The following is a 20063-nucleotide window of genomic DNA, read 5'->3' as shown; positions in this document are numbered from 1 at the left end:
ATGATGCAATGATGCATGTTAAATAATTATTTCTTAATTTTACTCTGAATTTAGACGTTAGACGGGTCCGCCTGGGCTCCTTGCCACTGGTTCTTGTTGCTTGGTCATATGGGGGTTGCGTTCATTGAGCGCCGCCTTTCCTTGTTGATCTTGTTTATCATATTTTAGACAAACTTAAAAATGTCCACATTTCTCTATATTTAGTTTGTTTGTTTGTTTGATTTGGGTTTTACGTCACATTGACACAATTTAGGTCATATTGCGACTTTCCAGCTTTACTGGTGGAGGAAGACCGAACGGCACGAACAGGCACCTGAATAGAACTACCGATGTTTCGTAAGCGCTCTATATTTAGTAAACACATGAAGGTAAAAACCAACACTTTTTACTGTAATAGATTCTGTGTAATCAGAGAAAACGAATTTTACATTAGAAATGTAGGTTTTAGTTCGGGGAACCACTTATTAGGGGAGGCATATATCAACAAAAATGCTTGGTCGGGATATTTGTCGTGCAATGGTACGGAAGCAGACATCATGCAGTGCGAAAAACCTTCAAGCTTTAGATTTGTACCGTACGTTCGGAGTGAAACTGATATTGGAACCTGGCTTTATTGTTTTGGTAAGTCTAATAATAATTGAATTCATTTATTTTTTCATTGATATTCCGGAAACTCTATAATTTAATTTATATGTCAGGCGAAAAACTATTTTCTATTCTAAAAAAATAAATATTATAATGAAACAAAATATAAAATAATTGTAATGAAAAATAATATCTCAGATCTTGTTGATTTTTTGTTAGCTAACATATACGGGGGCTTTTCGATAAATTTGAGGAATTTTGCAGTTACTATATTTTTTCTAATATTTTCTCTTTATATTTACCGTTATTCTGTATTAACGTAATACGTATACATTGTGTAAAGACCAAAGAACATTCTCTATAAACGCTCTATAAATTCTCGTAACCATAGTAACTCATGTCTTGCTTGTTGCCGGGCTCCATTTTCCTACAATTTTAGTGCAAAAAAGCATCATTTTCGGAATAGAAAAATGACGTTCAAAAGTCGGGGGTTGATCAGCGCGATACTGTGTTCCACAACGATATGCTCCCGCTCATCGCGCTGCATTTATCATACTTGACATAAGTCTGGAATTTGAAGTGTTAGAATATTTGCCATATTCTCCCATTCTTGCTCCTATGGATATCGATATCAGTTTCGCCGCGCCACCGACGCTATTCGGACATTGTCCTTTGAGTGTTGCATTACGACGGTCAACATATGGGTGTATAGACATCAGATTATATGAGAAATGTGTAAGCATTAACCGCGATTGCGTTGAGAAAGTGCGATGCTCACTTGACTTATGAATGACATTGACGCACGGAAATGTATGTTTCTTGGTGTTTATTAAATGAATGTAACTTTTTATGTATTTATATATTTGAATGAAAATTAACGAGTCCGATGCGAAAGTGTCTTGTGAAAAAAAAAAAATCGGTCTAGATCTATTTCTTACATTTCTACGATAAAATTCCACGAAACTAACGAACAGTACATATATCAGCTATACTTCTGCAGCATTGTTCTACACAATAACAGCGTTACTTTGATGTGAAAACGCCGCTATTGTCAACAGCCAAATCACGTATTTTTATCAATAAATTGGTCTGTAATGTTATCAATTTTCGTTTTTATTTGATAATGACCAGAATGTATTTCTTTAAACTAATGTATTTCAATTATATTTGCTTATTATGTTGTGATTAAGGTAAAAAATCCCTCTATTGGGCACTATAAGGAACTGTAAAATTTAAAACATCGGTTTCTTATATGCCTTGATGGACACATGTATGCAAACATACAGACAACAAAGTTTACCGTATGGTTAACGAGTTATGGACATTTTTATGAACATTTTTATGAACTAAAGCTAGGTTATTAGAAAGGGCTCTTTTTCAGAAATAAAGAAACCTTAAACAATCTATGATATCATCTTTATGAAAAATGTTTTCAATTTTATTATTGTTATCAAACAAATAATAACATTCAGCTAACAATCCACAAAAGCAAAACGATTGTTTATACTCAAAATTAATGAAATATACACACAAATGTTACAATTGTTTTGATATACATGATATATAGGAAAGCTAATAATAAAATTTATACGTTAAAAACACGGCATGTAAATAAATATTAGAAAATTTGTAACACTGATCACATTTATCCATTTTAAATTTATAATATTCTAGCGTAATTGTTTGTTCTTTTTTAGTTTTTGTGGGCGGGGGGGTCAAAGTACTAAGATATGTTTTATTGTTTATGTTGTCGAAAAAATGTAATTATCCGTAGTAAACGTCAATCACATTTAACCGTTTTATTATTTCTTAGATTTTAATATCACATCAATGCGATTAGTTAATGGACTAAATTCAAACGAAGGCGTTGTAGAGCTACAAATTGGTGGTCGTTGGGGATCAATTTTGATGCCAGACCATATAGATACGTCTGAATTTGAAACTGGTGTTTGTCAATTCCTAGGATATGTGTAAGTATTTACATGAAGATAATATAGCATTAATGAATTGTTAATCAGCAGATCTAATAAACACATTGAACAAACGTGTAAATTTATAGTATTTAGCTATTCTGTATGTCACTTTACTTTAATCTGTATTATTATATATTATACAGGGATGATTCCAAAATATTGGATTCTTTTGTTACGGATTATTTAAAGCATACCTGGAGGACGAATTTTGTTTGCTATAGTTTTACGGATTGTATTTTTACAACGGATGGATTTAGATATCCTAAACTTACTGTTAAGTGCAAAGGTATGTTCTCTCAACAAGTTTGATTAGGTAGAGTAATTTTAAAGATCCTGTATGTTGAGATTAAAGTGGTTAACCACATTAGGTAAAATTATATATATATATAATGTGTGTGTATATATTATGCTAACATCAAAGAATATGTAAAAAATGTACTGCAAATATTTGTGCATATTATATGTAATCATTAAAATATATGCATTCATTTCTTATATGAAAATTTGACAAAAAAAATTTATTGAACATCAATTTCTAATTACCTTCCTTTATTTACATGAAATTTTAAATTCAGTAATATTTCTATAAATAATGCCTTTTGGAACCTACAATATTGAAAAATCTTAATTTGATCATCATATTTATGATTTAAAACCATCTTTAAATGTGTATTACTAAATTTGTGACATATGATTTACTATGATATTTGAAAATTCAATATCATTTGTATTTGAAATTTTCCCGAAACTAAATTGTTGTCTTGTCAGAGAGAAACACTTTGTCATTTCATATGAGTTTGCACTTTCTATCCCGTCTATAACGCCGTCTATACACAGTGTAGATCAATACTGTCTAGGCTGTCTGGTACATATTCTGCTGTAAACAAGATTTCAAGATTTTCAAGTTTTTATTAAAGCACAAACATAATGTTTTTTGCCATAAACAATAATGGCGTACATACATACATAAACATATAAACAAATACATCAAACATCTAATTACGAGAAAATCAATATTACATATACAATATGATGGTTATAAAATAAATGCTAAGAATATACAAATAATGTTTGAAATTAGTTGGAATAAGCTTCCAGTTGTTTATCTAGCTAGATTTGCATAGTAAATAAATTAAGACAATTTCTATAAAACATTCTGTTGCGAGCTATCCATTAACATTTTAAACTTGTATATTTGGCCAAGAGCAGTAGTATTTTGGTAAATGTTCTCTTCGTAGATCAATGTTATACGGGAAAGGAAGTAAAAATGATATACATTTTCCAGTACATTCATATTTCATTTTAAATGAAATCGTTGATTTCTTTCAATATTTCTTCATCTTCCTTCTTCAATCATTAACTTATGAGCAGAACATCTTAAACGTGAAAGGGCTAGATCAAGATTCTTCTCTTTTTCAAACGTACTTTTAATTAAACTATACGTATCGAGTTCAGAAAACCATTGTTGTAAATATTGATCATATATACGTTGGATAACAGCTTTAAGAAAAATAGAATGAGGCTTATCGAATAAATAAGAAAACCCTAAGTCTTGTAAAAGACATTTAACATCGTTAGTCCATTTATTAACAAACTGATTGTTATTATATGTCATCATCATAAGTTTATACGAAAAAGAAATTGGATTCTTAGCAGTTATAACAAAAAGCTTTTCAATGCTTATCTTAAGTAAAACAAGAAGGGCAACTCTCTCTAGTTCAGCATATTCGGTGGCAATACTTGTTTGTTGTCTGATATTTTTGCCTCTGTCAATCTTTTATCTATATTTACTTTAAACGACATTCTTTACCAATATTTCTTCTACAGCCTACACAGGTAAATATGCACCACATGTTTGCTGTATGTTTGGTACCCCATATGTTTACCATATGTAAAACATCTGTGTTTCATGTGTTTTGAAAAACATGTGTTTAAGAACATGTGTTTTTCATATGTAAGATTAACATATGTAAACAGGACCATATGAAAAACATGTGTCAACAAACATATGTTAAACTCATGGTTATCACATGTTTTTCATATGAATAAGTTTTCATATGTTAAATATATGTGAACTTTCATGTGTTTTTCATATGATAAATCTATGTATCATATATTCTGCAAGCTTTACACTTTTTACAGTCTCTATTAGATTCTAAATGATTGTACATAAATTCTTAAAAGATTCTTGGTTCATGCATATATGTGCAACTTATGGTTATGGGGAGAATAGTCTGCCATTTATTTTTATTCATGAATTTTTCTTCCTTTGTATATATGAGTGTTTATTTAGTGAAATTTTAACAATGAAGAACCCAAATTGAAGTGACCCGTAGGGAGTGACCATCATATCATAAATATGATGCTCAAATGAAGATTTATCAATTTAATAAGTTCCAAAACGATACCGATTTTTACATTTCATGTAAATAAAGGGAGGTAATAAAAAGTTTATTTTCTATAAAGTCTGAGTCAAATTTTTCAATAAGAAATGAATGCATATATTTTAATAATTACATTTTATATGTACAAATATTTGCAATACATATTTTACATATTCTACAATGTTTGAAAATTGTTTTACAAGCATAATTATATACATATATATATTTTCACTTACGTGTAGTGTTGAACAATTAACATTTGTTAAATTCTTATGAATTATCAAGTTCCAGCAAACCAAACTCTGGAACACAATTTACCATTTGTAATGAAAAACATGATTCATGTGAATCCATATGTGAAAAACAAAGTCTATACCATAAATGTAACATACAGTTTCCTTTTCTTGGAGAAACACTGTTTCCTACCATATGAAAAACACATGTTATTCATGTGTATACAAATGAAAAACATGTGTTTGCACCATATGTAAAACATATGGGGTACTTTTCTTGAGAAACCATATGTTTCTACCATATGTAAAACATGTGTGTCACATACGTTTAACATGTGGTGCATATTTAGCAACAAAATAATATATTTATGAAAAAGTTAATGTAATGAATGCATTGTGTTAATAAACCGTGTGTAAAAATATGAATGTTATTGATTGATTAGATGTTTGATTAAGGCTTTACAAAATGTTGATTATTTATTAGGTTGATTGTTTACATGATTATATAAATATAGTAAAACTTGTTTGTACTAATCTTTCTATTCAATTGTAAATGTGGCTAAAATGATTTTTGATTTCATGTACAAAGATACGGACCAATGTCAATCAAATCCCTGTTTGAATAATGGCACATGCGTTGATGGTGACAGGTCCTATACTTGTAATTGTACTGAAAGATGGAGTGGTATCAACTGTGAAATAGGTACAGTATACATTTATATGCATTTTATTTCAATTTATATTATTTCAATTTAAATTTGATTTCCTTTAATTTTGAATATTGATGGTCTTTCTATTTAAATAAGTTTCTTAAACGTACAACGTTAATAAAATCTATCAAAACAACATCAATATCACCAGCACGTCATGACCACTGTTTATTTTTATGATTGGGATACTTGTATCACAATTAATCGAACACATATGTAAAAAATGTGCACTCTTGATTTGTTATGCAGTGAACAACCTTTTTAAATTTATTGACAAAAGACATACTATTAGGACGAATGTTTGTCGGACCCATGCATTCTGCCTAAGCCGGTGCTAGATGGCTTTAACGGTAATTTGCACTTTTTACAATCATTGCTCAGTACTGACTGGTTCCATGAACGAATTCGGGAAAGCTTTTATAAACTTATAGCTTCATAAACAATCGAAGTCAAATAGATTATGAATAAAGTACAATATATTTACAATGCAAAAAAACATGGAAAAATGTAAAAATTTAGAAACTGATAATTATTTTCCTATTCTTGTAACTACATCAAGAGTTGGATGTAATACTTGAAAAACTCCAGTGTGTATTTTATATTATCTTTGGGATGCATATAAATATGTATATAATTATGCTAATAAAACAATTTTCAAACATCAAAGAATATGTAAAATATGTACTGCAAATATTTGTGCATACTACATATTATCATTAAAATATATGCATTCATTTCATATTGGAAAATTTGACTTAAACTTTATAGGATTTTAATTACCTCCCTATATTTACATGAAATGTTAAATTCGGTAATATTTTTTATAAATAATGCTTTTTTTGGAACCTACAATATTGATAAATCTGAATTTGAGCATCATATTTATGATTTAAAACCATAAAATTTGTGTTACAGGATCTTTAAAAAGTGTATTACTTAATTTTTGACATATGATTAACTATGATATTTGGAAATTCAATATCATTTGTTATTTAAAATGTTCGCGAAACTCAATTGTTGTCTTGTCAGAGAAAAACACTTTGTCATTTCATATTAGTTTGCACTTTCTATCCCGTTTAACGCCGTCTATACACAGTGTAGATCGATACTGTCTAGGCTATCTGGTACATATTCTGCTGTAAACAAGATTTCAAGATTTTCAAGATTTTATTAAAGCACAAACATACATACACATATAAACAAAAACAACAAACATCTAATTACGAGAAAATTAATTTTTCATATATTATATCATAGTTATAAAATAAATGCTAAGAATATACAATATAATGTTTGAAATTAGTTGGAATAAGCTTCCAGTTGTGTATCTAGCTAGATTTGTATAGTGAATAAATTAAGGCAATTTCTATATAACATTCTGTTGCGAGCTATCCATTAACATTTTAAACTTGTATATTTGGCCAAGAGCAGTATTATTTTGGTAAATATTCTCTTCGTAGATCAATGTAATACGGAAAATGAAGTAAAAATGGTAATTTTTTTCCGCTACATTTATATTTCATTTTAAATGAAATCGTTAATTTCTTTCAATATTTCATTATCTTCCTTCTTCAATCATTAACTTATGAGCATAATATCTTAAATGTGAAAGGGCTAGATCAAGATTCTTCTCTTTTTCAAACGTACTTTTAATTAAACTATACGTATTTGTATATATATTTATAAAGATACCGACCCATGTCAATCAAATCCCTGTTTGAATAATGGCATATGCGTTGATGGTGACAGGTCCTACACCTGTAATTGTACTGAAAGATGGCGTGGTATCAACTGTGAGATAGGTACAGTATACATTTATATGCATTTTAGTTTAATTTGCAATAAAATGAGGTTAGATTTTTATGCCCCCGACATATAATGGCTGAGGCATATAGTGTTACCCTGTTCCGTCATTCTATCATTCCGTCATTATCAGTTTCCGTTCATTATCTTAGTAACGGTTGTTATTTTTGGCAGAGTTATGACCCTTTTACTTTGAAAATAATATGAAATTTTATAGTTTCCGTTCATTATCTCCCCAACAGTATTACACATTCAACTCAAACTTGACAAATGGATATGTCATGAGATAATACAGGTCAAGTTCGAATTTGGTCATGGTTTGATGATTTTTGGCAGAGTTATGCCACTTTTACTTTGAAAATAATATAAAATTTTCAGTTTCCGTTCATTATCTCCCCAACGGTATTACACATTCAACTCAAACTTAACTTATGGATATGTCAAAGGCATGCGCATGTCAAGTTTGAATTTGGTCATTGTTGGATAATTTTTGGCAGAGTTATGTCCCTTTTACTTTGAAAATAATATGAAATTTTCAGTTACCGTTCATTATCTCCCCAACGGTATTACACATTCAACTCAAACTTGACATCTGGATATGTCAAAGGAATGCGCAGGTCAAGTTCGAATTTGGTTATGGTTTCATTATTTTTGGCAGAGTTGTGCCCATTTCACTTTGAAAACAATATGAAATTTTCAGTTTCCGTTCATTATCTCCCCAACAGTATTACACATTCAACTCAAATTTTACATATTGATACGTTAATTGATACGTTACCTTTTGTAACCATGACAACTGTTAGAATTTCACTTGGCGGGGATTAATTTTATTTACACTGTCTCGTTGATAGGAACATGGTGGGGCTAAGAGCGAGGTTTGGTGCACCATTAACCGGTTTAAACTCCCCAGCAGTCATTATTATGCTGCTGACCGTTCCAAGGCGGCGCCCCTCTGTGTTCCTCAGATGTATGTCTATGTTGTTTCATACTGTTTTGGTGACACTTTTGCTTGTGTCCCTTGTTGTTTTCTCGTCTACGGTAAGTATCTTCTCCATTACCTCTAGTTTTTATTTCTTTGATTACCCCCCCCCCCCTCCTCCTTCCCCCGGTCTCCTGTCCCTTCCCCTCTGTGGGCCTATTATTCTTTTCTTTGAATTCCTAATCAGTTACAAATTATTTGTCATTTAATGATTAACCTGTCCGTGCTCTTTCTTTGCCCTGTCCTGTTTTTGTTTTGGGTCCGCCTGGGCTCCTTGCCACTAGTTCTTATTGCTGGGTCATATGGGGGTTGCGTTCATTGAACGCCGCCTTTCCTTCTTGATCTTGTTTATCATATTTTAAAAGAATGTGCAGGCCAAGTTTGAATTGGGTTATGGTTCAATGATTTTTGGCAGAGAAATGCCCCTTTCACTTTGAAAATAATAGTGGGACGGGAAATTGAGAAAATAGTGCAAATTGTGATACAAGCATGAAACTTTCAGGAAATCATCTTTAGACCATGTAGATTTCAAAAGTGAAGTGGGCCCAAAAATATCTCTGCTCATTCAAGATGGCCGCCATTTTCAAAATGGCCGCCATATAAATTTGAGTACATTCTAGCTCATTCATTCCAATTTTTTGTACAGACCTTTAACTCACATCAAAAGCATGCATATAATTTCTCCTTTTCAAAAATTTAAATCTCACAAAATTTCTCTTTCATACTTCTTCCAAATCCAAGATGGCGTCCAATATGGCCGTCGATTTTGTGCAAAACTGTTATATCATTTTTATAGTATAATTTGTTGCACAAATTATGTTTATTATGATAAAAAAAAGTGTTTAAACATATCAGAGATAATCAAATTATATGTAAATCTCAATAAAAGTAAACATTTAAAAAGTTTTTGTCTAAAAATATCTTTAAAAAAGATCAAGAAAAAATTCCATTTTTTTCATATTTTTCAAATTTGATTTTCTAAAGTAATGTACAAAGTTAAAAAAGTTACTTTATATCTTAAACTGTATTTGACATTCCATTAATATTATATGTTTATTGTAAAGAATGTAAAAAAAGCATTAAATCTGTAGGTTTTATATTTTGTGAAAGTGGGTGGGGTAGTTTTATATGATAATTGTTAAAGAAAAAACAACAGAAAATCTACATAGCTAAGTTCATTCTACTTCTTTGCCTTTTTACTTTTCTATGAATTCTTATGCCAATGTTCCAACTTAAAAAGTACTTTTTATTAGATTAAAGTATTTTTGTCTTCCTTCCGGCCATTTGGTGGGTGAGCAAGAAATGCACATACAAACATGTGTATACATTCAGTTATTAAATTTGGTTGCATGATAATTCTTGTTTCAATATATTTGATATCATATATTAATTGTTAATCGTAAAGACATATAAGAAGACAATAAATCAACTAAACGTGCTTAAAATAGCAAACATGTACTTGAATGTAAGGTATAAAGGTAGTCTATAAACGCATATTTTTGACTCCTCCACAATTTTATATTTATAATATAAACATGGCTTAAAAGCCAACAAAATGTATGTGATGTGAAACATATATATCAATGATATGGCCTGGCCTGCATGCAACTTTTTGAAAAGTTAAGATACAAACGTTTACTAAGTGTACTAGTATTTCCTAAAGTAATCATATCTTTTTTTTTTCTTTCAATAAGAGGGTAATGATGACCCTGGATCACTCACCTAAGATCATTGTTGGAAAAAAGGTAACAAGATCATTTTGGGAGTGTCAATTATGTCATAACACACATGATTTGTGTCATAATTGAATCCGGTTGCTTTTAAAGAAACATGCTCAATATCTGCTTTCAATTTTTTATTTCACACGAGAGAACTTTAATAACCATATCTATATACGAGTCCATATAAACTTAGTGACCTTTTGTGTTCGGTAAATTTGGACCATGTTGTCCATGATATATCATTATTATAACATAATTATGATGATATATGATTAATGTATATGCGTCGGATAGTGTAGGTTAAGAGAAAACATATTTATTACAGTAGTCTTTGTAAATTAAGTGATACCATTGCAAAACCATTTTAGACTGCAGTAGCATCATACAAATTTATGCATGTTATATCAGTCTACATCCCAAATATCTTATTTCAAGTCAATGAAGTTTAACACTAGATGTTTTTAATGTGTTTTCCTATACAAGTCTGTGAACCAAGGTGGCTCTATGAGCATGATTCATTAAATGTGTAGACTCAAGGTGGTGATACATGCCAGCTTAGTACCAGTGCTCTGTGCATTTTGATTTTTGAGAAGATTTTTTTATTGCATGTACACTTAATGATACAAAAGTGTTTTATGTAACTTTTAAAGAGGTCTTCTTTATTTGGCAAGGTTATATTTTGACTATCTAAGCTCTAGGCATTACAGTTTGTTTGTTTGTTGATTTTTTTTAATAACATCAACAACAAAATAACTTCAATGCGATTCCCTACACAAGTCTTTAAAAACTGTGTTCCTCGTGAGGGCCTTTAAATCATGTTCCTGCAGTCCAAAATGGCTTTCCCTGTCACTTAGTTTACATTGACTTATATATTAAAATTCTTCTCCGAAACTATTTGCACAGAGAAGAGAAAATATCGTATATCATAACATTGTGATGCTATATAAAGATTATAAACAATTGGCATAGGGTCAAAATCACTTAGTTGACATGGACTCTTACTGGAATATAGTTATATGAGTCTTCTTGTAGTTCTGAGAGCCTAGTTATTGGACATGATTCTTTAAATCATGCTGGCGAAAAAAAGATACTCCTTATATGATTTTAGCATTCTTCAGTATAAAAGAATTATAGACCTTTTGCAGCAGTGGGTCTTAGGCGCGTGATCTAGGGTCAACAATGCTCTCTTGTTTTATGGGAAAAATAAAGTAGGAACACATTTAGTTTATATTCCAAAGTATAAGCTATGTTTGTTATGTGAGTCAAGCGGTTTTATTGATACCTATTTTAGCACACCTAGTTATTAGATAATATGATGTATCAGTCGCCTAAATTTTTGTTTCTTTTGAAAATATCATGTCTACATAAGTTATTAGAAATGGACGGTACTTATTCAATTATACTTGGTTACAATGATGTGCAAGTAAATTTAACTTTGAATCATTCTGTTACAAGCTTTTAGCAAGACTAAATTGTGCAGGAAATAATTGTATTCATAAATAGACAACATTTCACTAAGGTCCAGGCATGATTTTATCTAACATATGGTTCGTTAATGAATATTCAGTCTTCTTTCTGTACAATTATCAAGTTATATTATGACTATTGAAACAACTTATATCATGCAAATACATTTAATAACTGAATGTATACATATGATTGTACCTGTATTTATTGATATTTTAGTACAGCCTCTAGACCTGAAGGAAAACAAAAATACCTTAATACAATAAAATACTTTTACAGTGAATATTTGCATAAGAATTCTTAAAAACGTTATTTTGTACTACAATTGACTGATAGATTTACCCCACCCACTTTTAATAAGTATATAACCTTCACATTTTTGTTTGTTTTTGTTACAATTATACAATAAAACATAGTGTTGATTGAATATCAAATACACTTTAAGAAACTATGTAACTTTTGGAATTTTGTACATAGACCTAGAAAACCATGTTAGAGAAAAATGAAAAAATGGCACTTTTTCTTTGATTTGTTTAAAGATTTTTTTTGTACAAAAAACTAAAAACATGACTAACAATGTGGTTAACCTAAAATTTGATATTTTTTCTAATATAGTTAACAATTTTATATGGAAATACGCATACCGTGTGCAAAAAATTATACTACAAAAGAGATATATCAGTTTTCATTCAAATTGGCAGCCATATTGGACGCCATCTTGGATTCTGAAGAAATATGCAAGAGAAATTGCTTAAAGATTTAAATTTTTGAAAAGGGGAAACTATATGCATGCTTTGTTGTAAGTTTCAGGTCTGTACAAAAAATTGGAATGAATGATCTATTATGTACATCAAATTTATATGGCGGCCATCTTGAAAATAGCGGCCATCTTGAATGAGCAGAGATATTTTTGGGCCCACTTCACTTTTGAAATCTACATGGTCTAAAGATAATTTCCTGAAAGTTTCATGCTTGTATCACAATTTGCACTATTTTGACAGCAGAGACCTTATTTCCCGCCCCACTATAATATGAATTTTCAGTTTCTGTTCATTATCTCACCAATAGTGTTACATATTCAACTCAATTTTGACATCTGGATATTTCAAAGGCATGCGCAGGTCAAGTTCGAATTTGGTAATGGTTCCATGGTTTTTAGCAGAGTTATGCCCCTGTCACTTTGAAAACAATATGAAATTTTCAGTTTCCGTTCATTATCTCCCCAACAGTATTAAACATTCAACTCAAATTTTACATATTGATACGTTAAAAGAATGTGCCGGCCAAGTTTGAATTGGGTTATGGTTCAATAATTTTTGGCAGAGTAATGCCCCTTTCACTTTGAAAATAATATGAAATTTTCAGTTTCTGTTCATTATCTCCCCAACAGTGTTGTATATTCAACTCAAATTTTACATATGGATATGTCAAAGGAATGCACAGGTAAAGATCGAATTTGGTCATGGTTCGATGCTTTTTGGCAGAGTAATGCTCCTTTAACTTTGAAAAAAGGTAATTTTTAGTTCATATTCATTATCTCCCCAACAGTTGTACATATTCAGCAACAAATTAAAAACATGGATATGTCATAAGAAAACATTTGTCAAGATTGAATTTCGACATGGTTTGATGATAGCTGACACAGTTATCCCTCTTTAAAAAAAAGTCATAAATTTTAAGTTTCCGTTCATTATCTCCCCAATAGTTGTACACATTCAACTCAAATTTGACATATAGATACATCTTAGGAATAAGCAGTTCAAGTTTGAATTTGGTCGTGGTTCAATGATTTTGGACAAAGTTATCTTTCTTGAATGTTGGAAAAAATTTGAATTTTCAGTTTCAGCACTCATACCTTTGTGGAAATGTATGTGCCCATTATTTTGGCTACAGATATGCATCATATGTAATTTACAAAAAGGTTAATACTGAATAGTTTCAGTGCCTTGAACTTTGTATAAAAAATGGGTAGTGTTAACATTAAATAGTTTTAAGGGCTTTGAACTTAAAATGAAAAAAATAATTTGTGCAAACGAATTTGGAACTAAATATTATTGGAACTAAATATTAAACATCTGAAATTTTTGGCATCTGTGGCATGATGACACATTTCTAGTGTCATTTGATTTTTAGGCCCAATGAGATTATCATAAATATTCCAGAAAAGCAACTGAAATTATCTTCCTATTTTTTTTGAAAACAGACGTCCGTGAGACGTGAAAACTTTTATGCATTTTTAAAAGATGTTATTTTCGGTAACTTTCACTTTTTACAATAAATGCTCAGTACTGACTGCTTCCAGGAACGGATTCGGGAAAGCTTATAAACTTATAGCTTCATAAACAATCGGACTCAAATAGATTATAAATAAAGTACAACAGATTTACAATGCAAATAAAATATGGGAAAAATGTTAACATTTAGAAAACGATAATTATTTTACTATAGTTGTAATTACATCAAGAGTTGGATGTAATACATGTACTTGAAAAATTCAAGTGTTTTTTAAATGTTATCTTCGGGGTGCATATAATTTACCATTTTGGCACATATGTGTACTTTGGCTCCCCTTCTATGTACTTTATTTTCATATACCTGTATACTTCTTTTATATATATATTCTATGCATATATCAAATACGACCCGACCTAAAGCTGTATTATACTTTTATTTATGCCGTTTCTGATGTTTCCGCAATCACGTTATGGTTGATAATGGTTTAAGACTCAATCAAACCAAGTCTGCAATTTTTAGTGTAATTTTGTTGTGATTAATGTTTCCGAGGGATCACTTTGTTTCCAGATTTAAATACGACCAGGTCCTATACTCTGGAACGTGTATTTGGCTCTCGTGGATATTACTAGGTCGGATCACACTAGGTGCGCTACACCACCTTTTAGGATCCTATCCTATTAAAATTCACTCGAGCCCAGAATAAAATACTCCCCTGTTATAACTCAATTATGCATTAGAGAAAATATTGTTTTAGATTTTAAAAGATTATTTTCTACGTTCATTGTTCAGCGTTCTTTTAAATTACATTTCAAATATTAAATATCAAAGATTTCATGGTGAAGTGAGTTGTTCTTGCACGCGCAATTTCATCTAAGGATGTTCTTGATACTTTATGACGAAAGTTTAATTATCAGTGACTCCTGATATAAATAATAATATTGAAACATATGTTCGTTTTTATATATAGATATAGACGAATGTTTGTATCAGCCATGTGAGAACAATGGTGAGTGTGTAAACGAAATCAATGGATTCGTATGTTTTTGTGCTGATGGATACGAGGGATATAGATGTCAGAATGGTATGGTTATAACAACATATACAAACTATACAAACTTTAAAGATTTTATTGATGTAATTTTCATACAAATCCATGACCCTTGGAAAAACTAATTCTTATTGGAATGAGTGGCCAGAATAAAATACTCCCCTATTATAACTCAGTTATGTAGAGAAAACAATGCTTTAGATTTTAAGAGATTATTTTCTACGTTCATTGCTCAGCGTTCTTTTAAATTACATTTCAAATATTAAATATTAAAAATTTCATGGTGAAGTTGTTCTTGAACGCGCAATTTCATCTAAGGATTTCTTGATACTTTATCACGAAAGTTTAATTATCAGTGACTCATGATATAAATGATAATATGGAAACATATTTTTGTTTTTCATATAGATATAGACGAATGTTTGAATCAGCCATGCGAGAACAATGGTGCGTGTTTAAACGCAATGAATGGATTCGTATGTTTTTGTGCTGATGGATACGAGGGATATAGATGTCAGTATGGTATGGTTATAACAACATATACAAACTATACAAACTTTAAAGATTTTGTTGATGTAATTTTCATACAAATTCATGACCCTTGGAAAAACTAATTCTTATTGGAATGAGTGGCCAGAATAAAATACTCCCCTATTATAACTCAGTTATGTAGAAAAAACAATGCTTTAGATTTTAAGAGATTATTTTCTACGTTCATTGCTCAGCGTTCTTTTAAATTACATTTCAAATATTAAATATAAAAGATTTCATGGTGAAGTTCTTCTTGCATCTTCTTGCACGCGCAATTTCATCTAAAGCCGTGTCTACACCTATTCAAGTTTCTTACATGTCACATTTAGATAAGCTAAATAAATGGCCCTTTCAACATTTTTTCAGGCACAATTTTTACTGAAATGTCTCATTAAGATAGCCCAGGATTTATACCTTTGTCTTTGCAAGACTATCATGTTTCTGTAAAATATGTGAAAAAAAAGCGGGAAAATGATGCAATTAGCTAAAACAGAATGGAGTTAATGAAATCCGTTCATTCTTTTTTAAAATTGAAAATATGTGACAAAAAATTATTTTGATGCAAATTCTTAATTTGAGGAAAGTTATTCACTAAATGAACAAGATCATTTTAAATCCATTTTGACTTTACTTGAAAAAGAGCTCTTTTTTATTTTTTTACAATGTAAATTATTTTTATTTATTTATTTATTTATTTTTTTGCTCTTCTGTGTATCAGCGTATTGGTTTGTTCCTTTGACCAAGACATTGTAATCATTTACTGAAATTCAAAGGGCATGTACACTGAATCAACAACAAAAAGTCAGAAAATAATAAAAATAACAGCACTATCAAACCTCCGGGCACATGTTTTGTGTCAAACCGGTGTTATCAGTGTCTTGACAGCCAAAAACTTGTAGAAAAATAGAACGTGTTCTAACTTTCTTGCAAGGAATTATCTTCTTGGATGTCACATAATTTCTCTTTAAAACTCTCTCAAGTAGGGTGTCTACACTATCCAATACAAGAGAATATTATACTTGCTTTCAAGACTTGGATAGGTGTAGACGGGCTCTAAGGGATTTCTTGATACTTTATCACGAAAGTTTAATTATCAGTGACTGATGATATAAATGATAATATTGAACATATTTTTGTTTTTCATATAGATATAGACGAATGTTTGAATCAGCCATGCGAGAACAATGGTGCGTGTTTAAACGAAATCAATGGATTCGTATGTTTTTGTGCTGATGGATACGAGGGGTATAGATGTCAGTATGGTATGGTTATAACAACATATACAAACTATACAAACTTTAAAGATTTTATTGATGTAATTTCCATACAAATTCATGACCCTTGAAAATACTAATTCTTATTTGAATGAGTCAAAAATGTTTGAAAGGATTTTCACTACAGAGGTAATGTCTGATTAAAACTTTTTTGTGTTTCCAGAAGTTGGAGATCAACAACAAGTTGGAGATCAAACAACATTGATAGTTGTACTGATATCTTTAATTTGCGTTTTATCAATTGTTGTTCTCGCTACTGTATGCTGCTGTTTAAGGTATAGAAGAAAACATAAAAAGACTAGTAAGTTGTCATTTAACAATCAAAATATGCATTAAAAACAAACTGTCCTCTTACTTAAATTCTCTTTTCTAAGGTTTGCATTTTAATGTCAAAGATAACATGATTCCAGCGAATAATTCTATGCACCGAGTTCAAAGACTTAAGAATTGCCTTTAATGGTTTTGCCATATGGATATTCAAAGAAATAACACATTTCTTGTAAATCATGTGATGATAAACAATGAAATTGATAAATTATTTTAATACATTTCTAACGATAAGTCCAAAACAAAATATATTCAAGTATTTGATACCATATCTGTAGATAAATTATTTCTTGTAGTAACACATATTCTAACGAATTCGTTGATGTCTTTCAGAATCGGACGCTTCGAATGTACTGTAAGTAATTTTACAATTCATATTTTATTAGAAAAATAAAAAAAACATACTTTGATAATTGATTTTGCTATAAACATTTATAAACAGAATGTTCAACTTTTCGATGTAACTGTTAATTATGTACCAAATCTTCTATTCTAGTAATAGTGGTAAAGGAGGTTTGCAAAACACTAAAGAAGTTGAAGCCGTACAAACAGAAATGGAAGAAGGGCAATACATCGAGGATGTTTACGATGGAATTAAGGAAAATACCATGACTGACGTTGCTGATTACATAAATCCGGTTAACGATGTTGAACTACCTAGAGATGCTGATGGTTATGTTAAATTTGCTGACAATGATCAGAGTGTTGGTTATTACAAATTGAAGCACACGAAAACTGAAGATTATTCCAAATTTTCTGGATACAAATTTTGAAAAGAACAATTTACTCATTTATCGTTTTACAAGTATATTTTTCAGATAACATTGCCTAGACTATTAAATCATATATATTGAATATAAACAAGAATTAAAAAAAATCTTTATATAATTTATATTTTTATATATCATGACTTAAAAGTCTTTATACTGTAGATAAAATGATTGGGTAAAAAGGTAAAAGAGCGTGGATTATTTTTGTATTTCAGTTGTTTTTTGTTCTATGGTGAGGTATGATGTCGTTTTTATCTTAATTCTTGTACTCTTGTACAGCGATACGTTGTTAGACGTTTATTGTACGTATTGTGATAAAAAATTACTATATATGCTTTCCAAACTGAAGCTGCTCGTTATGTAGGTAAACTATCTACTTTATTCATTTCTAATGTCAATCCTTATGAATTTTGGGGGAATATTTACTTCAAGTTAGGGGAGACACTGTGGGAGCGTATAGCGTTTTACATTTGAGCAGTGAATATTATTGTATTGAAGGGAGTTTTGTAGCTTTATTATGATCCTTTGCTTATTTGCTTCTTTACTGTGATCTAAACTATTATTTTCGTGGTGGTGATATTGCTGGACGTACTTGATTTGTTGAATATAATTATTTGCGTGATTTTTGTCAAGATGGTCTTAGATGATGCTTTGTTTTTTAAAAATGTGCTTTGTTTGGTTTGTTTATAATATGTGTAGAACCGTGGCGTATTGCATATACGTGAAAAGATATTCTGTATATATTTTTATTGAAAAAAATGGTGTTTGATTGTTTTGGCTGTAAACAGTGGTCAGATATGTTTGCTTTTTTATGTACATTTTAAGGTATAAGAAATTTAAAAATAGTGTTTTCTATAAAGAATAATGTGATAGTTATGCATGTGTATATTAATAGTTCAACTCATAAAGACTGGCGTTGCAGCTCTGCATCGAAATTCCGACAAATTGGCTGTCAAAATCAGACCCGCCCATAGACCAGTTAATATGAAAGCAAGTCATTCTCCTTGGAATCAAATTATAAACCATTTTAAGTTTTTTTTTCTAATTTCCCCATCTATCCATAATCACATAAAACAGCTTGTGAAAAAAAAACTATTTTAGGAATAAGGAAGGTTAACTATTTGAATTAGTTTGTATATTACTTACTTTGTACATAGCCTAAACTAAATCATATTCTTCTATTGTTTAATTATGTCAAATATTATTTCATCATTCCGTGTAAAAATGTTATACAAACAGTAAGTGAATTTTCCCGTGACGCTTTTGCGAAATAAAATGGTAAAAATGCACGGCCGTGCATATATTTTGATATTACGTCATTTGCGTTAAACAAACATATTGTGAAGACGCGCTAAATATTAGCGTTACACTATAAATGCGTCAATGAAATATGATTCTTTTTCACTTTAAACAGTATTTTAGTTCTGTCATGAAAAGGATATATTATATTCGTGTAGGTGCATTACTAAATTTATTGAACTCGTTAAATAAAATAATATTCGGCTTGCCAGAGGCCTGCATTATATAATTTTATTCAACTCGTTCAATAAATTCAGTATTGAACTGACACTCATTCAATATTCTCTAAATATTAAATTATTGTATAATTGGAATTGTTACGACGGCATTCGTTTTTTTATTAATGAACTGTTTTGTTAAGTCACGTTTTGTATTAATCTTCATACCATTTTCATGTAGTATTTTCTTCTAGGAGCAATCTTGCGAAATTATATAGAAATTGTATATCTGCATTTTGTGATAATAGTTTATCTCTTTTCATACGCTTAACAATCATATTTTACTTTTTCCAAATAAATGCTACAGCTTGGTAAATGTAAAAAAATGTATAGCTATTAGCTAATAAAAACAAAATAAAGAGTTGTCTCTCTTTTGTTGATTTTGTATAATAATATCAGCTATCGTAAAGATTTGATAAAACCTGGTAGATAATCGACCTATTCGAATATTACGAAACATAACTTACATGTATTATAAACTATCGAACAAAAGTTAGGCTAAGAGC

The 20063-nt window shown here is 30.1% G+C and overlaps 2 protein-coding genes across 3 annotated transcripts; both read left to right on the top strand.

Moving 5' to 3' along the window:
* The first annotated feature begins 129 nt into the window (after positions 1-129).
* Positions 130-2867, top strand: LOC132733894 (uncharacterized). Its single transcript, XM_060720623.1, has 3 exons — positions 130-621; positions 2399-2555; positions 2702-2867. Exons 1-3 carry the CDS (start codon positions 330-332, stop codon positions 2865-2867), a joined length of 615 nt encoding a protein of 204 aa, XP_060576606.1. The 5' UTR covers positions 130-329.
* Positions 2868-5505: 2638 nt separating this feature from the next.
* On the top strand, positions 5506-19921 carry LOC132733879 (fibropellin-1-like). Of its 2 annotated transcripts, XM_060720604.1 has the most exons (6): positions 5506-5878; positions 7574-7687; positions 15058-15171; positions 17107-17244; positions 17604-17625; positions 17767-19921. In XM_060720604.1, exons 1-6 carry the CDS (start codon positions 5740-5742, stop codon positions 18041-18043), a joined length of 804 nt encoding a protein of 267 aa, XP_060576587.1. In that variant the 5' UTR covers positions 5506-5739; the 3' UTR covers positions 18044-19921. The 2 variants fall into 2 exon arrangements, with proteins under 2 accessions (XP_060576587.1, XP_060576588.1); XM_060720605.1 differs by lacking the exon at positions 7574-7687 and having other exon boundaries at positions 5508-5878.
* Positions 19922-20063: the final 142 nt, after the last annotated feature.

This window comes from Ruditapes philippinarum, unplaced genomic scaffold (genome assembly GCF_026571515.1).
Source record: "Ruditapes philippinarum isolate M1 unplaced genomic scaffold, ASM2657151v2 ctg105_1_1_1_1, whole genome shotgun sequence".
In the NCBI taxonomy this organism is placed as follows: domain Eukaryota; kingdom Metazoa; phylum Mollusca; class Bivalvia; order Venerida; family Veneridae; genus Ruditapes; species Ruditapes philippinarum.
The sequence above is the reverse complement of the archived record's forward strand: the minus strand, read 5'-3'. Positions and strand labels throughout refer to the sequence as shown.

What these genes read in the sequence shown, in the direction of transcription:
- LOC132733879 (XM_060720604.1), top strand. Translation starts at nt 5,740, where the DNA reads ATGATTTTTGATTTCATGTACAAAGATACGGACCAATGTCAATCAAAT. An exon ending in TGGTATCAACTGTGAGATAG is followed by an intron (nt 7,688 to 15,057) that starts GTACAGTATACA and finishes TTTTATATATAG; the next exon opens with ATATAGACGAATGTTTGTAT. An exon ending in AAGAAAACATAAAAAGACTA is followed by an intron (nt 17,245 to 17,603) that starts GTAAGTTGTCAT and finishes GATGTCTTTCAG; the next exon opens with AATCGGACGCTTCGAATGTA.
- LOC132733894 (XM_060720623.1), top strand. Translation starts at nt 330, where the DNA reads ATGTTTCGTAAGCGCTCTATATTTAGTAAACACATGAAGGTAAAAACC. An exon ending in AACCTGGCTTTATTGTTTTG is followed by an intron (nt 622 to 2,398) that starts GTAAGTCTAATA and finishes ATTATTTCTTAG; the next exon opens with ATTTTAATATCACATCAATG. An exon ending in TGTCAATTCCTAGGATATGT is followed by an intron (nt 2,556 to 2,701) that starts GTAAGTATTTAC and finishes TATATTATACAG; the next exon opens with GGATGATTCCAAAATATTGG.